This window comes from Somniosus microcephalus, chromosome 9 (assembly GCF_052327205.1).
Source record: "Somniosus microcephalus isolate GS21.2 chromosome 9, FLI_Smic_1.0, whole genome shotgun sequence".
Taxonomy (NCBI): Eukaryota; Metazoa; Chordata; class Chondrichthyes; order Squaliformes; family Somniosidae; genus Somniosus; species Somniosus microcephalus.
In genome coordinates, this window is record NC_140995.1 from 203,402,122 (window position 1) to 203,427,866 (window position 25,745).

The 25,745-nt window shown below is 41.5% G+C and overlaps 1 protein-coding gene across 1 annotated transcript in view; it reads left to right on the forward strand.

Annotated features, from left to right (window-relative positions):
* Positions 1 to 25,745, forward strand: part of armc2 (armadillo repeat containing 2) — a 127,869-nt gene that overhangs the window by 30,548 nt on the left and 71,576 nt on the right. Inside the window, exons 6-8 of the mRNA XM_085998232.1 lie at positions 1,105 to 1,207; positions 4,256 to 4,482; positions 22,870 to 23,015. Of these exons, the coding sequence (XP_085854358.1) occupies positions 1,105 to 1,207; positions 4,256 to 4,482; positions 22,870 to 23,015 (476 nt within the window). The remainder of the gene's footprint in view (positions 1 to 1,104; positions 1,208 to 4,255; positions 4,483 to 22,869; positions 23,016 to 25,745) is intronic.

Sequence of the window (25,745 nt, forward strand, 5' to 3'; positions counted from 1 at the left end):
TGAGAGAACCTGGGCTAGCAACTATGTATCTCCTTAACCAATTAGATTGAAGAATTGTTAATGAGGCGTGCAAAGTCTGAACCATTTTGTAAATTAGAATATTTAGTTCAATGGAAAATCATGTACAGAAAGCGAAATAGAGAGGGGAAAATGTGATTGAGAGATAAGAGATAGAAAGAATTTTTTTTTTTTTTAAATTTTAATTTCCAAGAATAATTAAAATCTGAAGGAATGAGACTCTACACTTGTAAAAGTTAATTTTCAGTGCCAGAGAGGTTGTTTGGCAGTAATTAAGACTTATCACGCCATTAAAAGTTTACTTACACTGGAATGGACAAACCCTAACTTTTTCTGGCGAGTTTAGTGGGTATCTATCGCGTAAGTACAGCAACTTTGTGCCATTCCATGTATTTCAATGCCGAGTCTCTAGCTGAAGTATAGCAAAGCTTCTGAAGGAGCAGGGAAACTCGGATAGCAACTTCCTGATTTCCACATTTAACTGCGCATATGCGGTCACAGGATGTTGCTGTCCGATTTACACTTTAATAACAGCGATCACTGACAGCCTCTACTATTATTTTTACTGCCATTATCTTGTATAGTAAATGAGTACATAGCAGATTTATGATGAGCTTCGGAACTAGCATTTTTACAAAGCACTTTTTTCTATTCAGCACACTACTGTTATGTTCTCCCCGAGGGCAGTACTAATTAGTGGCCAATTGTGGATAATTTTGTACAGTGGTGTTGTGCTTAGTTAGACGATTTGATCGCCCAAACTCATGGTTTGGACAATCAAAACTGCTGCAGAGATGTTCAATTTAATAATCTGGGATAAATTTAGAAACCAAAGTTGAAAGGTCAATGTTCACTGTGCCACCAGACCTCTTGACTCACTTTTTTTGTGTTTGTTCTTGGTATGCTCTGAAGTCTTTAATGTGTGATAACACCCACAAAACAATTTGTGATTGTGATGTCCATATTGGAGGTTTATAAAGAAATAATCAGTAGTTAATTACAGGAAATATTCTTGGGGTATCATAACTGAATAATTTTATCTACACATTTGGTTACATTTTTGTCATTTTGGGTTTTGTTTTCTAGCTGAAAGTAAGCGGCAAAAATCTGCTTAATGTCTGTAAATTGATGTTCAAAGTTAGTAGAAGTGAAAGTAATGATGCTCTGTTCCAAAATGATAAAATCTTGGGTAAGTAGCACCTCTACAATTATTTAAATTCCAAAAAGGTAACAAAAATAGAGTTGTCATGAGTAACTGTGTCATATTACGTTATGTCATATAATTGTCATATACAGTAATACTATTAGTAAATTTTAAAAATGTAGACTCATGTTAATTAGGCTGGACTTTCAAAAAATATATTTTCTTTAAAAGAGGTTACATTGTTGGAATATTTGATGCATACAGTTTATCTATTATTTTTCAGTCAATCCTTTGAGTGGCTCAGAACCACCGATTAGCTTGACTGAAATCTTGTGTGATGGTAATAACTTGCACGTGGCTCTGCAACATAATTTCAATTCTTCCCTTGAGAAAACACAAAATTCTGGAAAATGGACCATTGATTCTGAGCCTCAGAATTGTTTTTACCCTCAAAAATCCTATATGCATATCAGGAAGAATTTTATAGCCTAAACATACTTTGTATCATGAAAGTAGATCTACAATAATGGATGCTGGGAGCGATTGTAAATCAGAATTATAATACAACAACAGCTTGCATTTATATAGCGCCTTTAACATAGAAAAATGTCCCAAAGCACTTCTCAGGCGTAAATAAAAAATGGACACCACTTCAAAAAAGGAGCTGTTTGGATGGGTGACCAAAAGCTGGGTTAAAGAGAGGGATTTTAAGGAGGAGAGGGAGGTGGCACAATAGAGGGTTTTAGGGAGGGAATTCCAAAGTGTGGGGTCTAGGCGGCTGCCTAAGGTAAGGGAGAGGGGGGCGTTTTGCTGTACTTTTAGCAAAGTTACTGCACTGGAGCAGGAGGAAATTGCTGACCAATGTCAACATTCAAGATTAGATTGGATAGATGGATGAAGGAAGTGGGATCGAAGTGATATGGGAAAACGGTGGGTAAGTGGGATCAGAACCATTTGTTTGCATGGAGGGTAAACGCCAACATGAACTGGTTGTAGCTTCTATGTATATAGTATCCACACATATCAATATATAATTGCAGGGAATTTACCTATGCACCACATAAATAAGGTTTCCAACAACATTCCGCAGAAGTTACAGTGACCAATGGGGAGAAGCTCTGAGGAAATTCCTAGCGAATGCACTTGTGTGAAATAATGGCCCGGAATTTGCAGTCAGCCTTGAAGCAAAGGCGCTCACTGCTGGCCCCGAAGAAAGCTGCCCACAGAGATCTCTGTGGTGAGAAGTTTGCCTTTTTCGACATTCAAGTGATTTCAGTGCTCTGTAGTGTGAATTCCTAGTGCGATGCTGCTGTGACATCAACAAACTGTCTAAGCAGCCAATCACATTGCAGAATTCTCACAGACAGGAAACCAGGAAATGAGAAGCTGCTTTTATCCGCACTTTTTAAAATTGTTAGAGAGCAAAACAAACATTGGGTCTCTCGCATGGGGATAAGGTAGAACCTGAAATATCATGAACAAACTTTTTTTTTAATGAAATTTTTTTTTAATTGTAATTTTTCTCATATTGGAGAAATTTGACATTCCACATACAGTTTAAGAATTAGTTTTTCAGGGCCATAATGTTTGTTTAGCAATCAATACGCCTGTTAAACTCCAGTTGCACCTATTCCAACAAGGCTTAACATTTAATGGGGTATTTAACAGCGATATCACTGTGGAAAAGCCCAAGTTTTTGTCAGTTTCCCTGATTTCACTGACTACACTGATTGCCAGCTATGGGGGTGGGGGCACAGCAAGGGCCAGTGTCGGAGCAGTGAATGACTGACTGCAACTTCAGGATTTCCGCATTTAGATGCGCATGCCCTAAATCCTGAAGTTGCGGTCAGTTTCAAAGGGGTAATAATGGCGAACACTGTTAGTTCGCTGTTATTACCCACTGCAAATTCCGGGCCAAAACTTTACTAATATGCATTGCCACCTGCTGGCACTAACTAGAACAATGCATGTCTGTATATTAAATAGGACAATTGACCCACTCATTGATAGTATTAAAAATAAAGCTAATTCATGTGAAAGATCTCTGTAGTAAGATCTCGTTCATACTGTGATGTTCTTTCAGACTTATGGAAGAATGACCATATCCTTTGATTTTGAGTGAAGCATTTTTTAATTATTTCTAAAAGAGATCTGTAATAGAATAAACAAATCATCAGTTTAACTACTGTCGGGATTCAGATCTAGTGAATTCAATTGGCAACTTTGCATATATTTATGGTCTATTTTTTAACGTTGTAATATATCTGTATATTGCCACATATATTGTAGAAACAGCTCACATTCAAGAGCAGAATGGGTGAAGAGGCACATTGAAGCAGCAATGTGCGGAATGATAAGAGTGATGCAACATGGGTTTGCCTCACACTGCTGATTTCTCAATCTCTGCTTTGTTGTATTTGGGAAAGTGACCAGTTGCTTTCCCCTACCATCTCATGGCTGTCTCAGATATTGAAAGTCAATTATTGTAAGGACTTTCCATAATATTTATTACGCAAGTTGTAAGGTATGTAGCCAAAAAGTGTAATGAATATATTAATCTTACATAAAAGTATAAAAATTAGGATTTCATGTCTCTTTCAGACATCAGACATAGATGGATTTGTATTGAAATACACTTCTTTAGACCTGAGACCCACTATGCTGTATCTAGGATATATCCTCCAAATACTGAAGTCTTTACAAATATTAATTGAAAGTATTAGCAAGGTTCCTAAAGTTGTTTCTATGAAATTGCTACTAAGTTATTAAAAGATGCACCTATAAATTAAATGATACTTTGTAAATTGATTTGCAGTGTAATATTTTAATGATTGTATTTTTACATTCTTTCATATGTTTTTTAAATATTGAAAATAAATTATTGTAAGAACTTTCCAATATTTATTACACAAGTTGTAGGATACTTAGTTAAAAAGTATAATGAATATTAATCTTACATAAAAATCTGAAAATTAGGATTCTGTGTCTTTTTCAGACATTGGTGAATACGAAACAGGAATAAGATATTAGTTAAATAACCTTTTAATCATTTGAACTAATTAATACATTTACTAAAGAGTGTACTCTCTGCAGATTCCTTGCTGGAGGTCTTCAGTTTTACAGATCCACTTGGTAACATCGATGCTTTTTTGTACTGTATGGGAACCATTAAGTTCCTTTCTGGAAATACGATCCTACTCAAGGACCTGCTCAACAACAAAGGTTTAGTTGAGACTTTGGTGCAGTTAATGAAGGAGATTAATGATGCCAACAGAACAAGTGACACATATCTTTGCAGCTCAGGGCACTTACTGGTCCAGGTCAGTAACACTATGATAACTTAATTTGTTACATGTTCATGCTGTTATTTTTCACGGTCACATTTAATAATAGGTAAAATATAAAAAAGTTATGGGAAAATATCCCTCACAGTTTTTACCACATGTTGCACTCTCCTTACACTGCCTTTCTGTTGATGAATACACCACTCAATTACCAAAATCATCATAAATCTCTTTGTAACATCTGTGAAGCCTTCCTCATCTTACATCTTAACTTGAAATGTTTTCTATTATCCTTTTTTCTTATATAAACAGTAATGCATATATAATAGATTTATTTTCATTACTATATTTATTTACTCATAATTGTGCCCATGGCACCTGTGTATTCTAGTTTTTCTTCCCTTGTGAAACCTACCTAGTAATGTATATTACAATAGTGTTTGCACATTAGCATTTCATGGATTACTAAAACATAGAAACATAGAAGATAGGAGCAGGAGTAGGCCATTCGGCCCTTCGAGCCTGCTCCGCCATTCAATGTGATCATGGCTGATCATCCAAATTCAGTACCCTGTCCCTGTCTTTTCCCCATATCCCTTGATCCCTTTAGCCTCAAGAAATATATCCAACTCTTTCTTGAATATATTTAATGAACTGGCCTCCACCGCCCTCTGTGGCAGAGAATTCCACAGGTTCACCACTCTCTGGGTGAAGAAATTCCTTCTCATTTCAGTCCTATAGTTGTTGATATAACAACAGTCTGCTCCGACGACGCCACCTTCCACACCAGTGCTTCAGACATGTCTTCCTTTTTCCGCAACCAAGGATTCCCCCCTACTGTGGTTGACACTGCCCTCGACCGTGTCAGTTCTATCTCCCGCACTTCTGCCCTCACCCCTGCCCCTCCCTCCCGAAACCACGATAGGGTTCCCCTTGTCCTCACCTTTCACCCCACCAGCCTCCACATTCAACGGATCATCCTCCGGCATTTCCGCTACCTCCAAAGTGATCCCACCACCAAACGTATCTTCCCCTCCCCTCCCCTTTCAGCATTCCGCAGGGACCGCTCCCTCCGAGACACCCTAGTCCACTCCTCTATCACCCCAAACAGCCCTTCCTCTTCGCCTGGCACCTTCCCGTGCAAGCGGAGGAGATGTAACACCTGCCCCTATACCTCCCCCCTTCCCACTGTCCAGGGCCCCAAACACCCCTTCCAGGTGAAACAGCGATTTACTTGTACTTCTCGCAATCTAGTATACTGTATTCGCTGCTCACGATGCGGTCTCCTCTACATTGGGGAGACCAAACGCAGATTGGGTGACCGCTTTGCGGAACACCTCCGTTCAGTCCGTAAGGGTGACCCCGAGCTTCCAGTCGCCTGTCATTTTAATTCACCGCTCCATTCCCACTCGGACCTCACCGTCCTTGGCCTCTTGTATTGTTCCACGGAAGCTCAACGTAAACTCGAGGAACAGCACCTCATCTTCCGATTAGGCAGTCTGCAGCCTTCCGGACTCAATATCGAGTTCAACAATTTCAGATCATAAGCTCGGCCCCCATTTCATTTTCTCTTGTAATTGTTCCACTCCTTTCCCCCGCCCCCCCCCCCCTTTCCTTTTGTTTCTCTCTCACACCTGGCAGCTATCTTTTGCCCTGCCAGTACACTTTACACCTAACCCCAGCCTATTACTATCTCGTCTAGCTTCTAATCTCTTTTACTTCTTTTGTTTCTTTTATTCTTTTGTCCGATCGCAACCCTGCCTCCAATCTAGTTTCTTTTCTTTCCAGTTTTGAAGAAGGGTCCAACCCGAAACGTCAACTCAAATTTCTCTCCACGGATGTTGCCTGACCTGCTGAGTTTTTCCAGCATTTTCTGCTGTTATTTCGGATTTCCAACATCTGTAGTATTTTGCTATCATCCTATAGTTGCTGATGTTTGTCCAGAAATGCAGTCAAATGGTCTGCAACGGCATGAAAGTTGGAATAGACCCTCCATAAACTTGAGGTCATCCAAGACCCTGCTGCCCGTATCATAACTCACTCCAAATCCCGTTCATCCATCACCCCTGTGCTCGCTGACCTGCATTGGCTCCCGGTCAGGCAACACCTCAATTTTAAGATTGTCATCCTTGTTTTCAAATCCCTCCATGGCCTCGTCCCTCCCTATCTCTGTAACCCTCCGAGAACTCTGCGCTCCTCCAATTCTGGCCTCTTGCACATCCCCGATTTTAATCGTTCCACCATTGGCGGCCGTGCCTTCAGCTGCCTAGGCCCTATGCTCTGAAATTTCCTCCCTAAACCTCTCCACCTGTCTCTCCTTCATCAAGACGCTCCTTAAAACCAACCTCTTTTTATCCTAATATCTCCTTCTGTGGCTCAGAATCAAATTTTGTTTGCTAATCCTCCTGTGAAATGCCTTGGGACATTTTACTATGTTAAAGGCGCTTTATAAATGCAAGTTGTTACATTTTTGAGTTGTAACCATTGCAGGATTGGAATATTTTACTTAAACTTATTCTTTTTTAACATATAAATATTCAGAACTATTATAAACATTGCTAAAACAACAAAATACTGGAAATGTTCCAGAACAAGTTGAGAATGCATGGTGGAGAACAATATATGGTTGGGTACTAAATTAATCAAGGAGTCCAGGTGATATTGTCAACAACAAGAATATCACCTGGAAAATAAAACTGAGTTATTTTATTGTAATTTATATTATTTACTGTATTCTAATGTTTAATCTGGAACCCTCTACCCCAAAAGGCTGTGAATGCTGGGTTAATTGGAATTTCAAGACTGAGAATGACAGATTTTTGTTAGGTAAGGGTATCGAGGGATATGGATTAACGGCAGGTGAATGAAGTTGAGGTTCAGATCAGCCATGATCTAATTGAATGGTGGAACAGTCCTAAGGGGTTGGCAGAACAATTTATTTTTATTTGACATATAACTTCTCTATCCCCATGTTTACTTATTTTGTTTTTTGTTTACTTATTTTTCTTAATGCATTGAAGGCTGTCTGGCCAAGATGGTCTCTGCTGATACCATTCTGGAACCAGAGTAGGGTAGAACAGTCTGATATTGCTGCTGCTCCAGATCTCCAGTCTGGAGGCACTGCGAAACTGAATAGATTCCCCCACCTTTCCTTGGCAGGATCACACTGCACCGTTTAGGTGCTCCAGTTAATGGATTAATCAAGGTCCAACAAAACTTCCCCATAAGACAAAGGGCCAAACTAATTCATAAAAAATGTGAGCATAAAAAAAGCCTGAGGGTTTTATACCTTAATGCGAGAAGCATCAGGAACAAGGTAGATGAATTAGCTGTGGAAATAGAGGTTAATAATTATGATCTAATTGGGATTACGGAAACATGGTTGCAGGGTGAGCAGGGCTGGGAGCTTAACATACAGGGGTATTCAGTATTTAGGAAGGATCGACAAAAAAGAAAGGGAGGAGGGGTAGCATTGCTAGTAAAAGAGGGGATAAATGCAATTGAAAAGAAGGATATTAACTCAGTTAATACAGAATCTATATGGGTGGAGCTAAGAAATAGCGAGGGGCGAAAAACATTAATAGGAGTGGTATATAGGCCTCCAAATAGTAAAATAGAGGTTAGGGAGGGCATCACGAGGGAAATTAGAGAAGCGTGCAATAAGAGCACAGCTGTCATCATAGGTGACTTTAACTTACATATAGATTGGACTAGCCTAATCAGTAAAAATAATGAGGAGGAGGAATTCCTTGAGTGTTTAAGGGATGGTTATCTGGATCAATATGTCGAGGAACCAACTCGGGAACAGGCTATATTGGACTGGGTACTGTGCAATGAGAAGGGACTAATCAGTAATCTTGTTGTACGGGGACCCTTGGGTCAGAGCGATCATAACATGATCGATTTCTCACTCGAAATGGAGAGCGAAGAAATTGACTCAGAGACTAAGGTCCTGAATTTAAACAAGGGGAATTATGATGCCATGAGACGGGAACTGAGTAGGTCTGATTGGACAACGTTCCTGGGAGGACTGGAGGTAGATAAACAATGGCAAACATTTAAAGATAGAATGACAAAATTGCAAAAATTGTTTATACCAATCTGGCATAAAAGGAAATCTAAAAAGGTGACTCAACCGTGGATAACAGGGGAAATTAGAGACAGCATAAAATCCAAAGATAGGGCGTATAAAATAGCCAAAAAAAGCGCCAGAGCGGAAGATTGGGAACAGTTTAAGATAGAGCAAAGGAGGGCAAAGGGCATGATCAAGAGGGGCAAAATAGCTTACGAAAACAAGCTGGCGGAAAATATAAAAACTAACTCCAAAAGCTTTTATAAGTATATCAAAAGGAAAAGACTGGTGAAAACCAAAGTTGGTCCATTGCAGTCAGATACGGGGGAATATATAATGGGAAATAAGGAAATGGCAGATCAACTAAATGCATACTTTGGGTCAGTCTTTACGAAGGAAGACACAAAAAACCTCCCTGGGATATCGGGAAAAATAGGGACATTGGCAAAGGAGGAACTGACGCAAATCAATATCTCTAAGGATATGGTGTTAAGGAAGCTAAAGGGATTGAAGGTGGACAAATCCCCAGGGCCTGATAACATGCATCCTAGGGTACTGAAGGAGGTGGCCCTAGAGATAGCGGATGCACTAAGGATGATTTTTCAGAATTCATTAGACTCGGGAACAGTGCCGATGGATTGGAGGGTAGCTAACGTTACCCCACTATTCAAAAAGGGGGGTAGGGAAAAAGCAGGTAATTACAGACCTGTAAGCCTTACATCAGTTGTGGGCAAAATGCTGGAGTCCATCATTAAGGATGAAATAGCGGAGCACTTAGCAAATGGGGACAGGATAGGACAGAGTCAACATGGATTTACAAAGGGTAAATCGTGCTTGACTAATCTATTGGAATTTTTTGAGGGAGTAACTGGTAGAATAGATGGGGGAGAGCCAGTAGATGTGGTGTACCTGGACTTCCAAAAGGCCTTCGATAAGGTCCCACATAAAAGATTAGCATGGAAAATTGAGGCTCATGGGATAAAGGGGAAAGTTTTGGCGTGGATAGGGAACTGGCTGTCAGATAGAAAACAGAGAGTTGGAATAAACGGCTCATTTTCTGAATGGCAGGCAGTAACAAGTGGGGTACCACAGGGATCTGTCCTGGGCCCCCAGCTGTTCACAATTTACATTAATGACCTGGATCAGGGAGTCGGATGCAGCATTTCCAAATTTGCAGACGACACTAAACTAGGAGGGGGGGTGGGCTCAGAGGAAGAGACCAGGAAGCTCCAGAGCGATTTGGACAGACTGGGCGATTGGGCGGATAAATGGCAGATGCACTATAATGTGGACAAGTGCGAAGTTATCCACCTTGGGTGCAGGAACGGGAGGGCAAATTATTATTTAAATGGCAATAGATTGGGAGAGGGGGAAGTACAGAGAGACCTGGGTGTTCTTGTACACCAGTCACTGAAGGCGAGCATGCAGGTGCAACAGGCGGTCAAGAAGGCAAACGGTATGCTGGCCTTCATAGCAAAAGGGTTAGAATACAGGAACAGGGATACCTTGCTGCAGCTGTACAGGGCACTGGTGAGACCACACCTCGAGTACTGTGTACAGTTTTGGTCGCCTCATCTGAGGAAGGATGTTCTTGCCATGGAGGGGGTGCAGCGGCGATTCACCAGGCTGATACCAGGAATGGCGGGAATGACCTATGAGGAGAGACTATGTAGTTTAGGGATGTACACACTGGAGTTTAGAAGATTGAGAGGGGACCTCATAGAAGTGTATAAAATTCTGACAGGTCTAGACAGACTGGATGCAGAAGGAATGTTTCCCTTGGCGGGTGAGAACAGAACTAGAGGACATAATTTAAGGATAAGGGCTAAACCATTTAGGACAGAGATGAGGGGGAATTTCTTCACTCAGAGAGTGGTGAACCTGTGGAACTCATTGCCACAGAGGGCAGTGTACGCCAGCTCATTAAATATATTTAAGAGGGAATTAGATATATTTCTACGGGCAAAAGGGGTTAAGGGTTACGGAGAGAAGGCGGGGACGGGATACTGAATTAAAGGATCAGCCATGATCTCATCGAATGGCGGAGCAGGCACGAAGGGCCGAATGGCCTACTCCTGCTCCTATCTTCTATGTATCTATGTATCTATGTAAGAGAATAGCCAGATCTAAATGACAGTTCAGGATGGAATTCTATTCCTGCGAATGGCATTGTACCATTGATCACCTAAAGTTTATGCGGATAATTATTAGCAAAGTGGCCTGATCCTGATCTGTAAGCACCTACAGTATAGTCTTCCTCAAAATGAGTTTACATAAAATAATTTGTTGTGTGCTATGCAATTCTATTTCATGCTCTAGCCTTCGTTGCAGTTTTGTTAACTATATAGACTTTTTTGTGATGAGTGACATTATTAGTCATTTGTTTTCTCTAGGTATATCTCTTTTGTAATGTAACTTCTGCATTTGTAGTGAATAGCATACAGTTTAATTTCTCTGTTAATATTACAATTCCTCTCTTAATCCTTAGTTCTTTTAAGTGAATCGGGGTGGAATATTATCCAGGTTGCTGTTTTGCTATCGCCTGTTTTGCGCTACCACCCAGGACAAATTTCACCCCCTTGTTTTTAAAAACCCAGCATTAGAAGTAACTATTTTTCCAACTGCTTTCTGTGGAAAAATTATCAAAAAATCCAGGAATTTGCCAAATTTTTATAATTAAAAAAAAAAAATCCAAGGTAATTATTGACGAGTGTGGATAGCAATTGATACATATGATATTAGTGATTTACTAAGATACTTAAAGATGGCGAGAATGAATTTGAGAGAAGTTTTATTTTTGCCCAAAGCAACCAGCGGATGGTGCTCTTGCTGTGCACCAGCCAGTTTAAAAAAATAAATAAAAGTGAGGCCTGTAAACACGTTACTAGAATTCTGCTGACCGCCACTTTACCTTTTCTGCATTTGTTTTATAACTGACACAGTTAACACCATAACTTCTAACCTACAGGGATATTACCACCAGTATAAAGCAGCTTTTAATTGGTTGTAGCAGTGGGTGTTGATGTTTTCACCCTCCTCCCTGTCATCAGGGCATTGACAGAGAAATTCTGATTGCCCTTACTGTATCTCTTTGCATCGACCTTGGATCAACTGATAGGTTACAATATTAACATGAGGGGATGCCATGGACTAAGCAAGTCTCACTGTTACAGACAACGTTATCAGAACCTCCAGTGTTACAATTTTGGAAAAGAAAACCGTTTCTTTGGCTACTAATTTCTATTACCTACACAATACTCTTCTAAATAATGTGCCTGCGGCATTGCGGATCTTCAGATTTGCAAGAGTTATCTTTGTAACCTGAGGTTAGGCTAGCTTTTAATGTACTTTCTTGTGTGTGTGAGATTGAAAATAGAAGTACAGTAAACCTTGATTATCCACATTCCCATTATCCACGGATCTAAGTCTCGGCCAAATCAGGAAAAGTAGTGATTTAAACAAAAGCAAAAAACTGCAGATGCTGGAAATCAGAAATTAAAACAGAAAATGCTGGAAGCACTCAGCAGGTCAGGCAGCATCTGTGGAGAGAGAAACAGAGTTAACGGCCGCGATTTTGCCGGCGCTCAGAGGGCAATTTGGAGGCGGGTCAGAGGTTAAATTTGTTTTGATTGATGGCAGGTTCCGATCCCGCTGTCAACCTGCCTCCAAACAGCTTTCCCAAGTGTCGGGTCCCCGATTTGCGAATGGTCCTGACACCTAGCGATAGGCAACGGATTAACGGCAATTACCTGCCTATTAGCAGGTACTTGCCAGTAGTTTTCAGCCTGTTTTTGGATTTTCCCGCTTCTGGGTCGGGTTTCCCGACGTCCGGACACCACACCAGGTAAGTGTGGCGTGTTGAGTCTGCTGTAATGTTTGTGGAATGATGACAGCTACAGAAGTGGTGTGAAGGATCCAATGTTGCACATGGTGAGTTTCAGAGCAAATAAAATGTTGGTTACTGCATTTTTTAAACATTTACAGATTTCTTTAGCTTACCAGTTTTTAAATCCAACTTTATGTCCAGTGCCACCTCACTGGGAGAACCTCTCTCACCAGTGACAGATCGCTTCTGTCACCTCACCTGCAGCTGCCATCTATTCCAGCATATGGAGGGAGTCATTGGAGAGCCTGGGTGCAAGAGTTCACCATTGTGCAGTGATTCAGTGTTTTCAGCACCTCAATGCTGTCAAACACTGAGAAATCAACTGTCAAAATAAAATTGTGCGTGGTCCCTTTTAAGGAAACCGGCAGATGACGCGTTATCAAATGACGTCATCAGACCCGCTTTCTGTTAATTGGCCGGGCGGGCTTACCAAGGTCAATCAAGGGAAAATCACGTCTATGAAGCGGAGGAAGCCGGGAACCAGCTGACACGCACCCATCCCGACACCGCTGACAAAATCGCGGCCAACGTTTCAGATCGATGACCTGTCATCAGAAGTGATGTATCGCTTTGGACTGACCTTGGCTCAACCAAAAGGAAACAATATTAGTATGAGGGGATGCCTTGGACTAAGCAAGCCCATTCTGATGAAAGATCATCAACCTGAAACATTAACACTGCTTCTCTCTCCACAGATGCTGCCTGAACCTGTGAGTGTTTCAAACAGTGATTTAAATTAGGTCTTTTATATGCTAAATGACTCGTGGCATATTGTTACATCTTTGGTTTCTCATGGGCCATTCAAATCTTAAAAATAGTTCTTTTGAATCGGTACAGTACCTGGAAATTGAAAACGTTCTGGGGAAGTGGAATTCCTCAGCTAGTCCCAGGCAGCACCATATGCCATTCAAATCCCCTTTGATGCACTTCCTTGAGGCCAGCTGCACAGTATCATTGGCTGAGGCCTGGGAGCAGGATGTCTGTTCTTCTTTTCAGCGGAGGAATGATATGTGGCATGAGGGAGATTTTTTTTTAAAGGACAATCAGATGGTTGCCAGTTGATTTCTCCTGAGGCTTAAAGCCATATTAGGCCAGATATATCTGATAATTCCATTCACATACTTGTTTTTTATCAGTCATTGCCATTTGTCCAAAAAATATCAAGATATTGCTTGCTATGTATTTGAGTCAGGATATTTTCTCCACAAGCAGTCAAAACTCTTCAATGCAATTACATGTGTGTCTTTGGCCATCTTACAACTCAAATATTTAATGTTCTTATAAGTATTTATTAGACAGCTGGGTTATAGAAAATAGGAAGCACCTAATGATATCAATGTTCCTTCTGTCTTACTCAAGTTAATCCTGTAACCTGATGGGGAGTCAATAGCCAGCTATGGTGAGCAGATTTTCTATTATTAGGAGCAGATTATCTGCATATATAAAGTTTCTAGAGGTGACTTCTCCCTGGATTGTGGAGTATTGTCTAATGGTGGTTGCTGTTAGATCAATTGCCACAATGAGGAAACAAGAATAACTATTCACAGCTAAAGAGAGGATACCACTTAATTAATATACCGCCATGAAATTTTTAACATTTTGTTCTCGGGATGTGGGCAAGTCTGGCAAGGCCACATTTGTTGCCCATCCCTAGTTACCTCGAACGTGGTAGTGGGCTACCTTGTGTAGTGATTATTTTTACAACTGAGTGACTTGCTAGGCCCACTTCAGAAGGCAGAAAGGGTCAATCACATAGTATGGGACTGGAGTAGGGTCGCCAACTCCGATTGGACGTATTCCTGGAGGTTTCATCACATGACCTTCTGCCCAGTCAAACAGCCATTTTTTTTCCTATCTCCAATATTTTTATAACTAATAAACAAAAGCATTCAATGGAAAAAGTGCACCATTTGATTTTTCTCCTGGATTGCTCACAGCAGTGTCCAGGAGATTAATCTTTAATTTCTGGAGATTCCAGGACAATCCTGGAGGGTTGGCGACCCCAGACTGGCGTAACATAAAGGCCGTGCAGCTTCCGTTCACTGAAGAGCATTAGTGAACCAGCACAACACAATCAGCACTTCTTCATCATCACTTCTTCTCCGTGCCAGCCCACAAATTACCAGATTTATTGAGTTCAATTTCACAAATTGCCATGGTGGGATTTGAACTCATAACCTTTGGGTTGCTGGTCCAGTATCATAACCACCATACTACTGTATCCATAGTAATGAAAATACTCTTTCAATTAACATCCTGTCTAGTTCTCCATTCTATACCGCCAGCATGCAGGTTTAAGTAAAGTTGTTGCAAATATGCTTTTATAATTATTGACCCATTCCTTCAAAAGTAACAAAGTAGAAGATTGGAGTAGTGCCACAAAATTGATTTAGATAAGATTTACCTGCTCGTAATTCTATTTTCTAAGCCTGCAATATCAACAAAATAGCTACTACAATATAGAAAAACATTGCACTCAAAACTGTTGTCAGTTTACAAACAATGAGTACTGAATTATATATATTTTTTAAAAAGCATAATTTGATAGAAGCTTTTCTCTTGCAGAACAGTTATGGACAGTGGTTGAAAGATGGATAGGGCAAGTGATTTGTTGTGGCATCGGGGGGAACTTTAACCCTAAAAAACCGGGTGGGTTGGGGTCGGGTGGGAGGTTAAAGTAATAAAAATGTGAATCCCGAACTCAACCCGCCCACTTCCGGGTTTAACGGAGACGGGATAGGGGAGGCGGGCAGGAGGTGGGTTGGCTCTTTAAATATTATAATGAGGCTGGAAGCCTCTGATTTAACCTTAGGTGCAGATTTATCAGTGGCTGGCTGGGAATCTCAGGATTCCTGGCAGCTGCAGCGAGGCAAGAACAGCCTCGTGGAGCAATCCTTGTGGGCCAGGAGGAGCAGGAGTGCTCCACCGCGTGCGGGGAAACCCGGATGTCTGGGTTTCCTGTGCTGTACCGGGACCCTGCTCTGGGCTGGTCAGAAACTTAAAATTCTGGCCCTCATATCCTGCAACAAACACTGAATTTCTATACTTAACCAGCATGCTTTGCTGTTCAAGTAACACAATTTTTCATGAAAAGTCTGGGAGGCAATGAGCACATCTGAGCAATAATTATTCACTTACAATCTTAAACCGTGTTAATTCTTCTTCAAAATTAAAATACACTACCAAATTCTCTTTTAAACCAAAAGTGCAGTGTGGGGAAGGAAGTCACAAAATGCTTCTGAAACTTAGCCAACATGTTTAAATTGTTCAGTATCAAGCTGAAAAGGTTAAAATATTTTCCTTGCTACTATATAGTATATCACATAGATTTATGGATTGTTTCAGACCCTATTCTGTTGTTGTTGTTGCAAGATAATGTGATTGATGAGATTATACAATAATTATTGATTTTTGGTTGAGAAATAAACTTTTAAAAAGCTATTATGATCATAGTATAATTGGGTTAGATTTCCAACCTGCCACATGGGCATGAGACTGGCATTGTGGATCAGCCGCCTGTTTAGAAACCGCCAGATTTTCATTTCCATTCAATGCCAGTTTTATGCCTAAGGCAGCGCATTGATAATTTACCCCATTATATTTTAGCTTTTCCTTCCAATCGGGTTATACTTTGAGTGGCCTTTTTCCCTAACCCCAAAAAGTCAGGTTGCGCAGTTGGTATAACTCTCCCCTCTGAGTCAGAAAGTTGTTGATTTAAGTTTCACACCAGGCTTTCAGCCTATAATTTAGGCTAAAGTTCCAGTGAAAGAGCACTGTATTGTTAGGATTTCAGTCCTACGGATGAGATGTTAAACAAACCAAGGTTCTATCTACTTGTCGTCCCTTGGCACTATTCAAAGAAGAACAAAGTTTTTTCTCAAAGTCATGGCCAACATCCTTCCCTCAACCAAAACCACCAAGGAAACACATTAAAATTCCATCTCATTGCTGCTCAGAATGACTGCTGTGCTTGCCGATACAAGTCACTGTAACCAATGTATGAAGTGCTTTGAGACAATAAGGCGCTTTGTAAAAGCACGTTTCTTTTTTTTTAGTAACCTGAGTAAAGAGACCACTTTGTTTGAATTTTAATTTGCTTGTTTTGCTTGAACTTAAGGAACACACTGTCCTCTGAACATGTTACTTATTGACTGAGGTAATAATAATTATGTGTAAAGGACTGAATGTGATATAAACAGAGCAATTGCTGGCTCCTTTCCAATAGGTTGTTAGGAGTGGTAATGATATTTTGGCATGGATACATACTGCAAATAAATACAAGAGTCAGCATTTGCCGTTCTTGTTAACACTGCAGCTTCTTCAGACCATAGAACATATATATCAGAAACGCTGCCTACAGAGGGCACGGTCCATCATCAAAGACCCTACCCACCCCAGCCACAGTCTGTTCACCCTCCTACCATCTGGAAGACGCTACAGATGCATTCGCACCCATACGACCAGATTTAGGAACAGCTTCTTTCCCAGGGCTGTCATCCTACTGAACTCCACAAATAAACACTAAAGCCTGCACATCTGCCGATGCACTTTATTATGGTCATATTTATGCTAATATATATGTACAAATGTATGTTGAAATGTTTGTGTCCTAATCCAAATTGTACACTCTCGGGAGCCGCAAGCCTACATTTCGTTGTACTGCACTTGTGCACTAACAATGACAATAAAAGTTGATTTGATTTGATTTGATATGGTGAACATCTATTGCAGAATAAATATTACAACTTAAAAATTGCAAGACTTTGTCTGCTGAGAGCTGATGAGTATTTCCGATTACAGAAGCATGGTTTTAGTTCACTATTTTCTGCACATGTGCTGAGGCACGTGCACATTTGTAGTGAAGTTCAGTTACTACAGAAGTATAACCAGTTCAGAAAGGTTAGACTTCTTCGTGAGATAGTTTGCATATCAGCATACCATTTTACCGCTATCGCCCTTGTAGTTTTCCTATTCACTTAAATATAGTTTAGTCCTTTTGTACCATTATGTAATCCAATACATTAACTCTTTTTTTCCTATTTTAAAATGCCAGCTAATCTGGTTCAAGTTATAAAGTTAATGTATCATTAGTTGGCCTAACATGATGTTGAACAGACAGAATTTTTAAAAATTGTTTCTCTTTCTGTAACATGTGTTTTGCATCACTCCCACTCTATAATTCTTCATTTTCTGTTTTTCTGTTTGCTATCCCTATCATTGTGTATTTCTCTCTGTCTCTGTATACATATTATACACTTTTCCTTGTCTCAGTATCTCCATCGCTCATTCTTTTTTTCTCCTTCCTTTTGCAAGCCTCTTTTTTTTGTTCTTCTGTGTCCTGTTTGTCTCCCATTCTCTATGCCACTGACACCACACAGTCAGTGTTTCATGCTGAGGGTTCAGTCCGTGTGTCAGCATTTGTTGACAAAAATCAGTAAGAACCAGGCCCCTCTCCCCACAGTGTCTATCTGAGCCCTGTTGCTAATGGAAGTGATCCCAGCTGCTGCAATTCCAGATGAGAATTCTTGCAACAACAGGAATTTTGCAGGCAGTATGTTGTACAATAGTAAAACACTCCAGTGGGAGCAGTGCTGAGGGGCGAGGGAAGCAGAAGGTGCGAGCGGTGATTTTGGGGGGAAAGAGAAAAAGCTTGAATTGGTACTTTGGTGTGGAAGAAAAGTGCCAGCATTAACTGAGAAAGGAGCAAGCAAAGAGTACCAACTTCAACTGAAGCGGGGGGGGGGGGAGGGAAGTGACAACGTGACCTAAAGGTGAACCTCACCATCTGTAGTGCACTTTTTTCTTCCCCATACTTGGATAAACAATAGTATGGCCCAAGCGTTATATCTGAGAACTCTCACTTTGTACACTCATTACTGTACACTAGATCAGCTGCTTCATAACTTTATAAAAGAGACCTGATTTGTATTTCAATGGTATTTTTGTCCCTCAGCCTCTGCACTGAGCGACTTGGTGATTTCGATTTCCGTCTGAGCTTCCTTTGCCACCTCTCCTGAATTCACCATGACCTGTTCTCTCTAAACCTATCACAATATAAACTCTCCTACCAATATTCATGGCCTCTCTGCGCCAGTGGTCTCGATCACTGACCGCTACTTTGTATCCTTCACTACCCACATTGCTTTACCCCTTCTTGCCGTACTTTCTTCTCTGTCTGATCCTGGAAATCACTGAGGCTGGAAGAGACAACTCTTGCCAATCTGGCACCCTATGCCTCTATGGTAGCTATTTGAGCATCCATGCAGGAAGAACAGACTGCCTTTGGGGCCTCTGTTGTGGGAGCCTCCACTGCAGATTTACAAAGTGCTGCCACGTGCTCCTGGGTGGAATTAGATGCTGAGACGCTATCCATCAGGGAACTGCAAATACAAATTGAGGTCTCTTTCAGCTGCCACACCATTCGCTTCACATTGCCAGAGGCCGTTCCTGGTGCCTGCACGTGTTTTATGCTCTGCTAACATCCTTCTTTTAAAAGTTGGACCTGTAAGATCTAGGTTCCTAGGCTCTTCAGCCATTCAAGCATAAAACTGACCCTCTAATTAGCAACATCTTCCTCATGTTCCACTGACTGCTGCACTTTCTTGCTCATGCTGTGTCTCATGCAATGCACTCGACTTTGCCTCACTCTCTAGTGTGCCCTAGATGAATGCCTGTAGGCTGGTGCTTGGGAGGGAGAGAGCAGTTGATGGTATGTGCTGTGAAGACTTGATGCAGAGGGGCCTGGTTATTCTTCATCAGGCACATCTGGAGGAGGGAAAGCGGAAGAGAGGTTGGAATGGATTGCTGAGGTGCAACGTTCATATCATTTTCAGTAGAAGTGACTTGGGTTGCTCTAATTTGCTGTCAGGTAATGCTGGGTATAATAAGATAAGAAGGAAGTGAAACAGAGAGCCATAAGGAACTTACAACTGGCATCCTACTTTCCTCATCTCCAACTCCATATACAGCCTCAACCCGCCACTTTCCAGGATTTGATGAGCTTCTTCATGGGGATAGAGGTTGAAGGTTTGGGGACAACCACCTGCTGCCAATCCTTTCTCCTTATTATCGGACGTCTTCTCCTCAAAAGAATGCAGAGAGAATTACTCCTGTTTAATGAGATACAGTAAAACCCAGTTGTCAGCAATCAAACCATAATGGGGATGGTGGCAGGTAAATACAAGCAAGTAAATTCCACGTGAGGCATTTAGTATGGTTCAAATTTTGTTTGATAATGGTTCTGTGAAACGCCTTGGGACGTTTTAATATGTTAAAGGCGCTATATAAATGCAAGTTGTTGTTGCTATTGAATTTATGCGAGTGAAGACAGACTTCCAAGTGAAGCAGGCACTGATTGGCTGCCGGGGCATTGTTGGTGAGTGGTGAGCAATTCAAGTACTTTAACACAGTGCGACTCTAAATGCTTAGTGCAGTGTATTCTAGGAAGGAATGGCTGGCTCGTCTTGCTTTTGCAGCCTTGGAAAGATTATTAAGGGGGAGAAATTTGGTATCGCCCCGTTTGGGGCGCAATCGCCTCCGACTGCAAACTGGGCTTCCATCGCCCCTGGAGGTGATTGGAGCGCTAAATCAGGCGCTACACACCCCTCTTAAGGTGCTAACGCTGAGGAGCGAGGCGCTACCTCAGAGCGCTGGCGAAGCTCATGTGATGTCAGTCAGCAATGGAACACAGACACACTGGCGCCGGCCAGTTCTTAAAGTGGAGGGTCAATCTTGCTCTCCATCCACACCCTGCTCATTGCAGCCTTAAACCTCTACCTCAATTCTGCTGGAAAGAGCAATGGAGAGGCCCAGGGAAAGAGCTCAGAGTGCAGCCACCATAGTCTCTTCTAAATCGATGCAATGAAGGTCATTCATTCGGCAGGCGGTAAGGCAGGGGCCGCCACTCAATATCTGGTCCGGAGCGTTGCACGCTCGACTGACGTCACGATCTGCGGGTGCAGGAGATCGTGGTGGTAGAGTTTAGCGCCGCCGCAAAATGTCTGTCTGGTCAATTTTGCGAGCGGCACAAACATCACTGCGCCCGGGTGCTAGTTGCTTTGCGCCCATTAGCGTCCTCTTAGGGTGCTAACGGGAGGCGCAAAGCAACCGAATTTTTCCCCGTCTTTTCTGACACTAGTTGCTGTATTTGGAGTTGGCAGTCACTGTTCTGACCACCACTGTCTACTGCTGCTGTGCTGCTCTTCTTTCGGGGCTTATTCTGTTTGGCTCCAAACAGGTCATCCCTCCACTGTCTATTATCTGGGAGAAGCACTTCAGTTGAATTACCAAAGATTCTGAGAGCAGTCTATTGTTCATCCAGATTAGTGTATTGGTTTCTTTAGCATTTAAAAAAAGAAAGACTTGCATTTATATAGCGCCTCTCACAACCACCGGACGTCCCAAAGCGCTTTATAGCCAATGAAGTACTTTTTGAAGTGTAGTCACTGTTGTATTGTAAGAAAAGCGGCAGCCAATTTGCGCACAGCAAGCTCCCACAAACAGCAATGTGATAATGACCAGATAATCTGATTTGGTGATGTTGGTTGAGGGATAAATATTGACCAGAACACCAGGGAGAACTCCCCTGCTCTTCTTTGAAATAGTGCCATGGGATCTTTTACATCCACCTGAGAGGGCAGACGGAGCCTGGGTTTAATGTCTCATCTGAAAGATAGCACCTCTGACAGTGCAGCACTCCCTCAGTACTCCCTGGATGACACTGGAGTGTCAGCCTAGTATTTTGTGCTCAAGTCTCTGGAGTGGGACTTGAACCCACAACCTTCTGACTCCGGGGCAAGGGTACTACCAACTGAGCCATTGGCTGACACTATCATGTGCGGGCCTCTTTAAGTTGCAACAGCCCTTTAAACCCTGCTAGAAGTTTGCCTGAATTATTAAAATTAGGTTGATCCCAAGAACTGCGGTAGGGTCAGTCCATTTGGTTTTAAGTGGGTGTGATTGCCACCCTGCCATTATTCCACTCTGGTTTTTGCCTGAATGAAAAATCTAGTCCCTTCTCTCTCTATCTCTCTCCTTCTGTATTTTCTTTCTCCCCTCGCCAACTCCTACCCTGCAACAGGGTCTCTCTTCTGTTAACTTCTCTGTTATTTTCTATAATTATGAGGGCATCCACATGGGCTTTTTTTTCCACTTTGGTTTTCAAAGCATTTGAAAAATCGAGCATTCAACTAGAACTGCTTACTCAGGCTGACTTTTTTTTTTCTTAACACACTACAGATTGAGTTGACTCTCTAACTTTGTCAGTACTTTTTGACCTGGTTCCACAGAACCCTTTTTTAATTTTCAAGAGAAAGTTTCCAGTTTAGAGTAGAACCATTGAAACTCTTTAAATTCTTTGAACAACACTGCTGTTGAAAAGAGGATGAATCTATGATTGCCCACTTACTATTGCCGTTTAAAACTGTTTGTCTTCCAGAACTATGCTGCTCTATAACTAGCTGTTAGGAGGTGTGCAGGAGCACTTTGGTTGATTTTCTTTTTTGGATTGCTTACATTGGCAGCTACAAGGGTTGGACGATCTAGGACGTGAAATTCATGACATGCCTGTTTCTGTGACCATCTAACAGAAGGAAGGACAGGTTCTAACATCTGTTTCTCACAGACATGGAAATCTCCATCTGGTAGCCTCACCAACGGCAAACGAATTCACTTAGAGAACAGTCCAGCTCAAATTTCATTAAGGCTAGAATTTGAACTCCACCTCCCTGTTTAGGAGTGAGATGTTCAAATATCCATGTTTTTAGTTGACACTAAAAACTGGGTGCTCTGCAAGCATTCATGCTAAGTATCAAGAAAGTAATTCCATTTCTGTATCTTGAGATTGGGAGCCTTGTAAGCTGAGTTGTTTGGAATTAAGTCAGGTTGTTGTCTAGACATCAAGCAGTTGCAACTAAGATGTTATCTGCAACAATCTGGACTAGGGAGACTGGTCTTAGTTTCTGGCATCAGGCTTTTGCAATCTCGAGGAAACTGTGCCTTTAAAATTGCTTATAATTCTATTAAATGTTGCCAAAGAATAAAATCAATAATTATGTAACATGATTATATTCACTCTGCTAAAGCATTGAAGAAACTTTGTTTGCTTTGATAGATCAAAATAAGTAATAAAATACAAGCAGTTGCTATAACATGTTATTATTACATTTTGATAATTTTAGCATTTCTACAATATTGATTTTAGGGGTTAAATAGGAAGACATGCTTTGCTGACTGTTTATACAATGCTAAGGGAAAATGTATGATACTATTGCATACTTGTCATACATTTAATAATGTTTACTAATTACCATAATTTTCCTTTTTCCTTAAAATAGTCAAGCAAATGTTTCATATAAAAGTTGCAAGCTACAATGGAACTCAGATTTTTTTAACAATGTTCTTAGCATCTCTGAAGTTTTGTGAATATTCACAACTTTTTGAATGATTTGTATTTTCTCACTGGAAGGTCACTGCTACCCTGCGAAACTTGGCAGATCTGCCTCAGTCCCGGCCCAGGTTCCTAAGCACTGGAGCACTACTGGAACTATGTGTGGTACTGGAACAGCACATAAATGATAAAGACGTCTGTACAAATGTAGCCAGAATATTCAGGTAAAAGTGTTTAGTGCTCAACTGTTAGAAACCTTCAGATAATCTGATTCACAAAATATTTCAGAACGAAGTTACATTTTGTTTTAAACTTTACAGAGTAGTGAATTAGGACTAATTTGTTTAGATTAGAAACTGCACATTTTATTTAGTGGTTTAAAGAATTCAAAATGATTCTAAGCACATTCAAAAGACTGAATCCTTCCGTTTGATCTAAATTCATGCCCAAGTCAATTCAGCATGATTTGATCATTGTTAATGGACCCATTTTCACCCTTTAGGTGTGGAGTGACAAATTTTAAATTAAATACTGTTCTGTAATTGGGGGTTATAGAACTGTGGTCTGTGTTTATTTCTTCTTGGGCAGCTGTAGAATGCTGTTGGAAGCTGATAGTACATCTACAATTACTCCTTCTCTGACATTTAAAATTTGCCTCTGTTCTACTTTGTGCACATGTGAGTGACTCATATTGAAACTGGTATTTGTGTTTTTCTTTCTCTTGTAGACTTAAGTGTATTTTAATCTGTTTCAGCTATTTTTAGTCCTCCAAGACAAATATTTTGTTTTACTTTACAGTGCATTTTTATGACCTATAAGAAAGGCAAGTAGGCACATAATTCAGCTAAGCTAAAAATTAAATAGGAGTGGTAAGATTTAAACTAGAGAATATCAAGCCCATTGAATTTCAACCTTTTATATGAAGGGAAACTATGATAACTCCTTTAGCCAGTCAGAAAGATTACATGAGCCTTTTCAAGGACCAATCTGGAAAGGACAGTTGGGTCAGACTGTAGCACTTAACAAGTACAGTACTCTGACTTACATCACCAGATTGTGTACAGATCCTTGGTTAACTCATTATCCGATGCTGTTGCTACCCCACACTGATGTTATCAACATTTAAAAAGATTATAACATTTCAGCAACTTTTTTGAGTTTCTGATGCCCAATAAGTAACCTTAAGTAAGGGGTACGTTTATTTTATCAATATAGGCTGCCTCTCTAATAAATTGTTACAGAAAATACTTCTCCATTATGCTACTGTACTTTAATCAATTATAAGTGAGCTGTGGGTTGGAAGATGATGAAAATAAATTGGCTGAAGTTATACAAGAGATGAGTCATTGATGTTCTGCAACTAATTGGTATTTTATGTGTGTTTCTGCTTTTGCTATTTCCCATGCAATTATTAGCTTTTCTGCCTCATAGAATTAGATGTTTAATAATTTTCAAAAGAGCTATGATTAGGAAGCATCAATCTTGTGCAGACAGTGAGATGGTTTCCATGGATATGATTGAGATGATGGAGATGTGGGATAAGTCCACTATCTACATCTGCAGCACATTACAGGAAGTTTTCCCATGACCTGCAGGGCACCTTGGATAGAGTGATAATCCAGGAGATTCCTGCAGCACCAAGGCACCAGGAGCGGGTATTAAGAACAATGGTGACTTGCAGAGTAGCAGCTAACACTGCTTCAGTAGATGCACTGAGCACCTTCACAGGGCTTCCCTAACTTGATTGTGACTAGTCAGTCTGTGATGAAACCAACCAGTAGCACCTCTGACCCAGTGGCCTGCAAGGAGTGTGTGATGAAATATGCCATTCATCAGGCACTCTGTATTCTCTGTGTTTGATTGTGCCTGTGACAAGCAGGGGAGTTTAGTTTCAGTTTCATTTCCTTACCTGTATTGTATTGTGTGTAGGGCTCCGCCCATACCTGGCCCCTACTTAAGCAGGCCCCAGCGTGTCTCACAGGCAGTGCAGCAAATCTCTGGATGAGAGACACTTCTCCACTGTGTATTACTTTCTGAGTTAATAAAAGCCTTGCTTTGCTCCGTTAACGTTGAGTCTCGGATTCATTGAGGCACATCAATTTTATTAACTCAGTTTTCAACGCAATGGATCAACTCTTGAAACCCGAACGTTTGGATATGGACCCGCATGCTTCGGACGCATCGGCACGATTCGGACACTGATTTAAGTGTATGGAATTCTTCCTGGACAATTCCGCAGCCATCACAGACGCTACGGACGCTGAAAGTATGAAACTCGGAATCCTGCGGAATTGGGTAAGCCACCGGGTTTACCCCCTCATCCAAGACGCCGACACGTACCCGGCCGCCTGCGACATCCTAAAGGCGCATTACCAGCAGCCTACGAACGAGGTGTACACTAGGCATCTGCTCGCTACTCGCACACAGCGACCTGGGGAATCGCTGGATGAGTTCCTAGTCACCCTGAAAACGCTTGGCAAAGACTGCAAGTGCCAAGATGTAAAAGCCGCAGTGTACACTGACGAGCTTGTTCGTGATGCCTTTATCACAGGCCTCAGCTCCACTTACATCCGGCAGAGACTACTGGAAAAAACGGGATTAGACCTGAAACAGGTTGTGGACACAGCGTGATCCCTGGATGTGGCCCAGAGAAACTCGGACGCCTACTCTTCAGCCCGCGCCGCCCACGCCGCCACATGTGCACCAAGGACGCTGCCATCTTGGAAGGCATCTTCCCCGCCCGGCAGCCCGACACCGTCGGGGCCCCGCTCTCCCCCCCAGAAGCCCTACGACAGCCGCGACGCGTCGGGGCCCCAACTGCTACTTCTGCGGGCAGCCGAAGCACACCAGAAACCTGTGCCCGGTGAAAGGCACCACCTGCTTTAAGTGCGGTAAGAAGGGGCACTTCGGGAAGGTGTGCAGAGGGAACCCCGCTGGAAAACCCGCCACCGCCG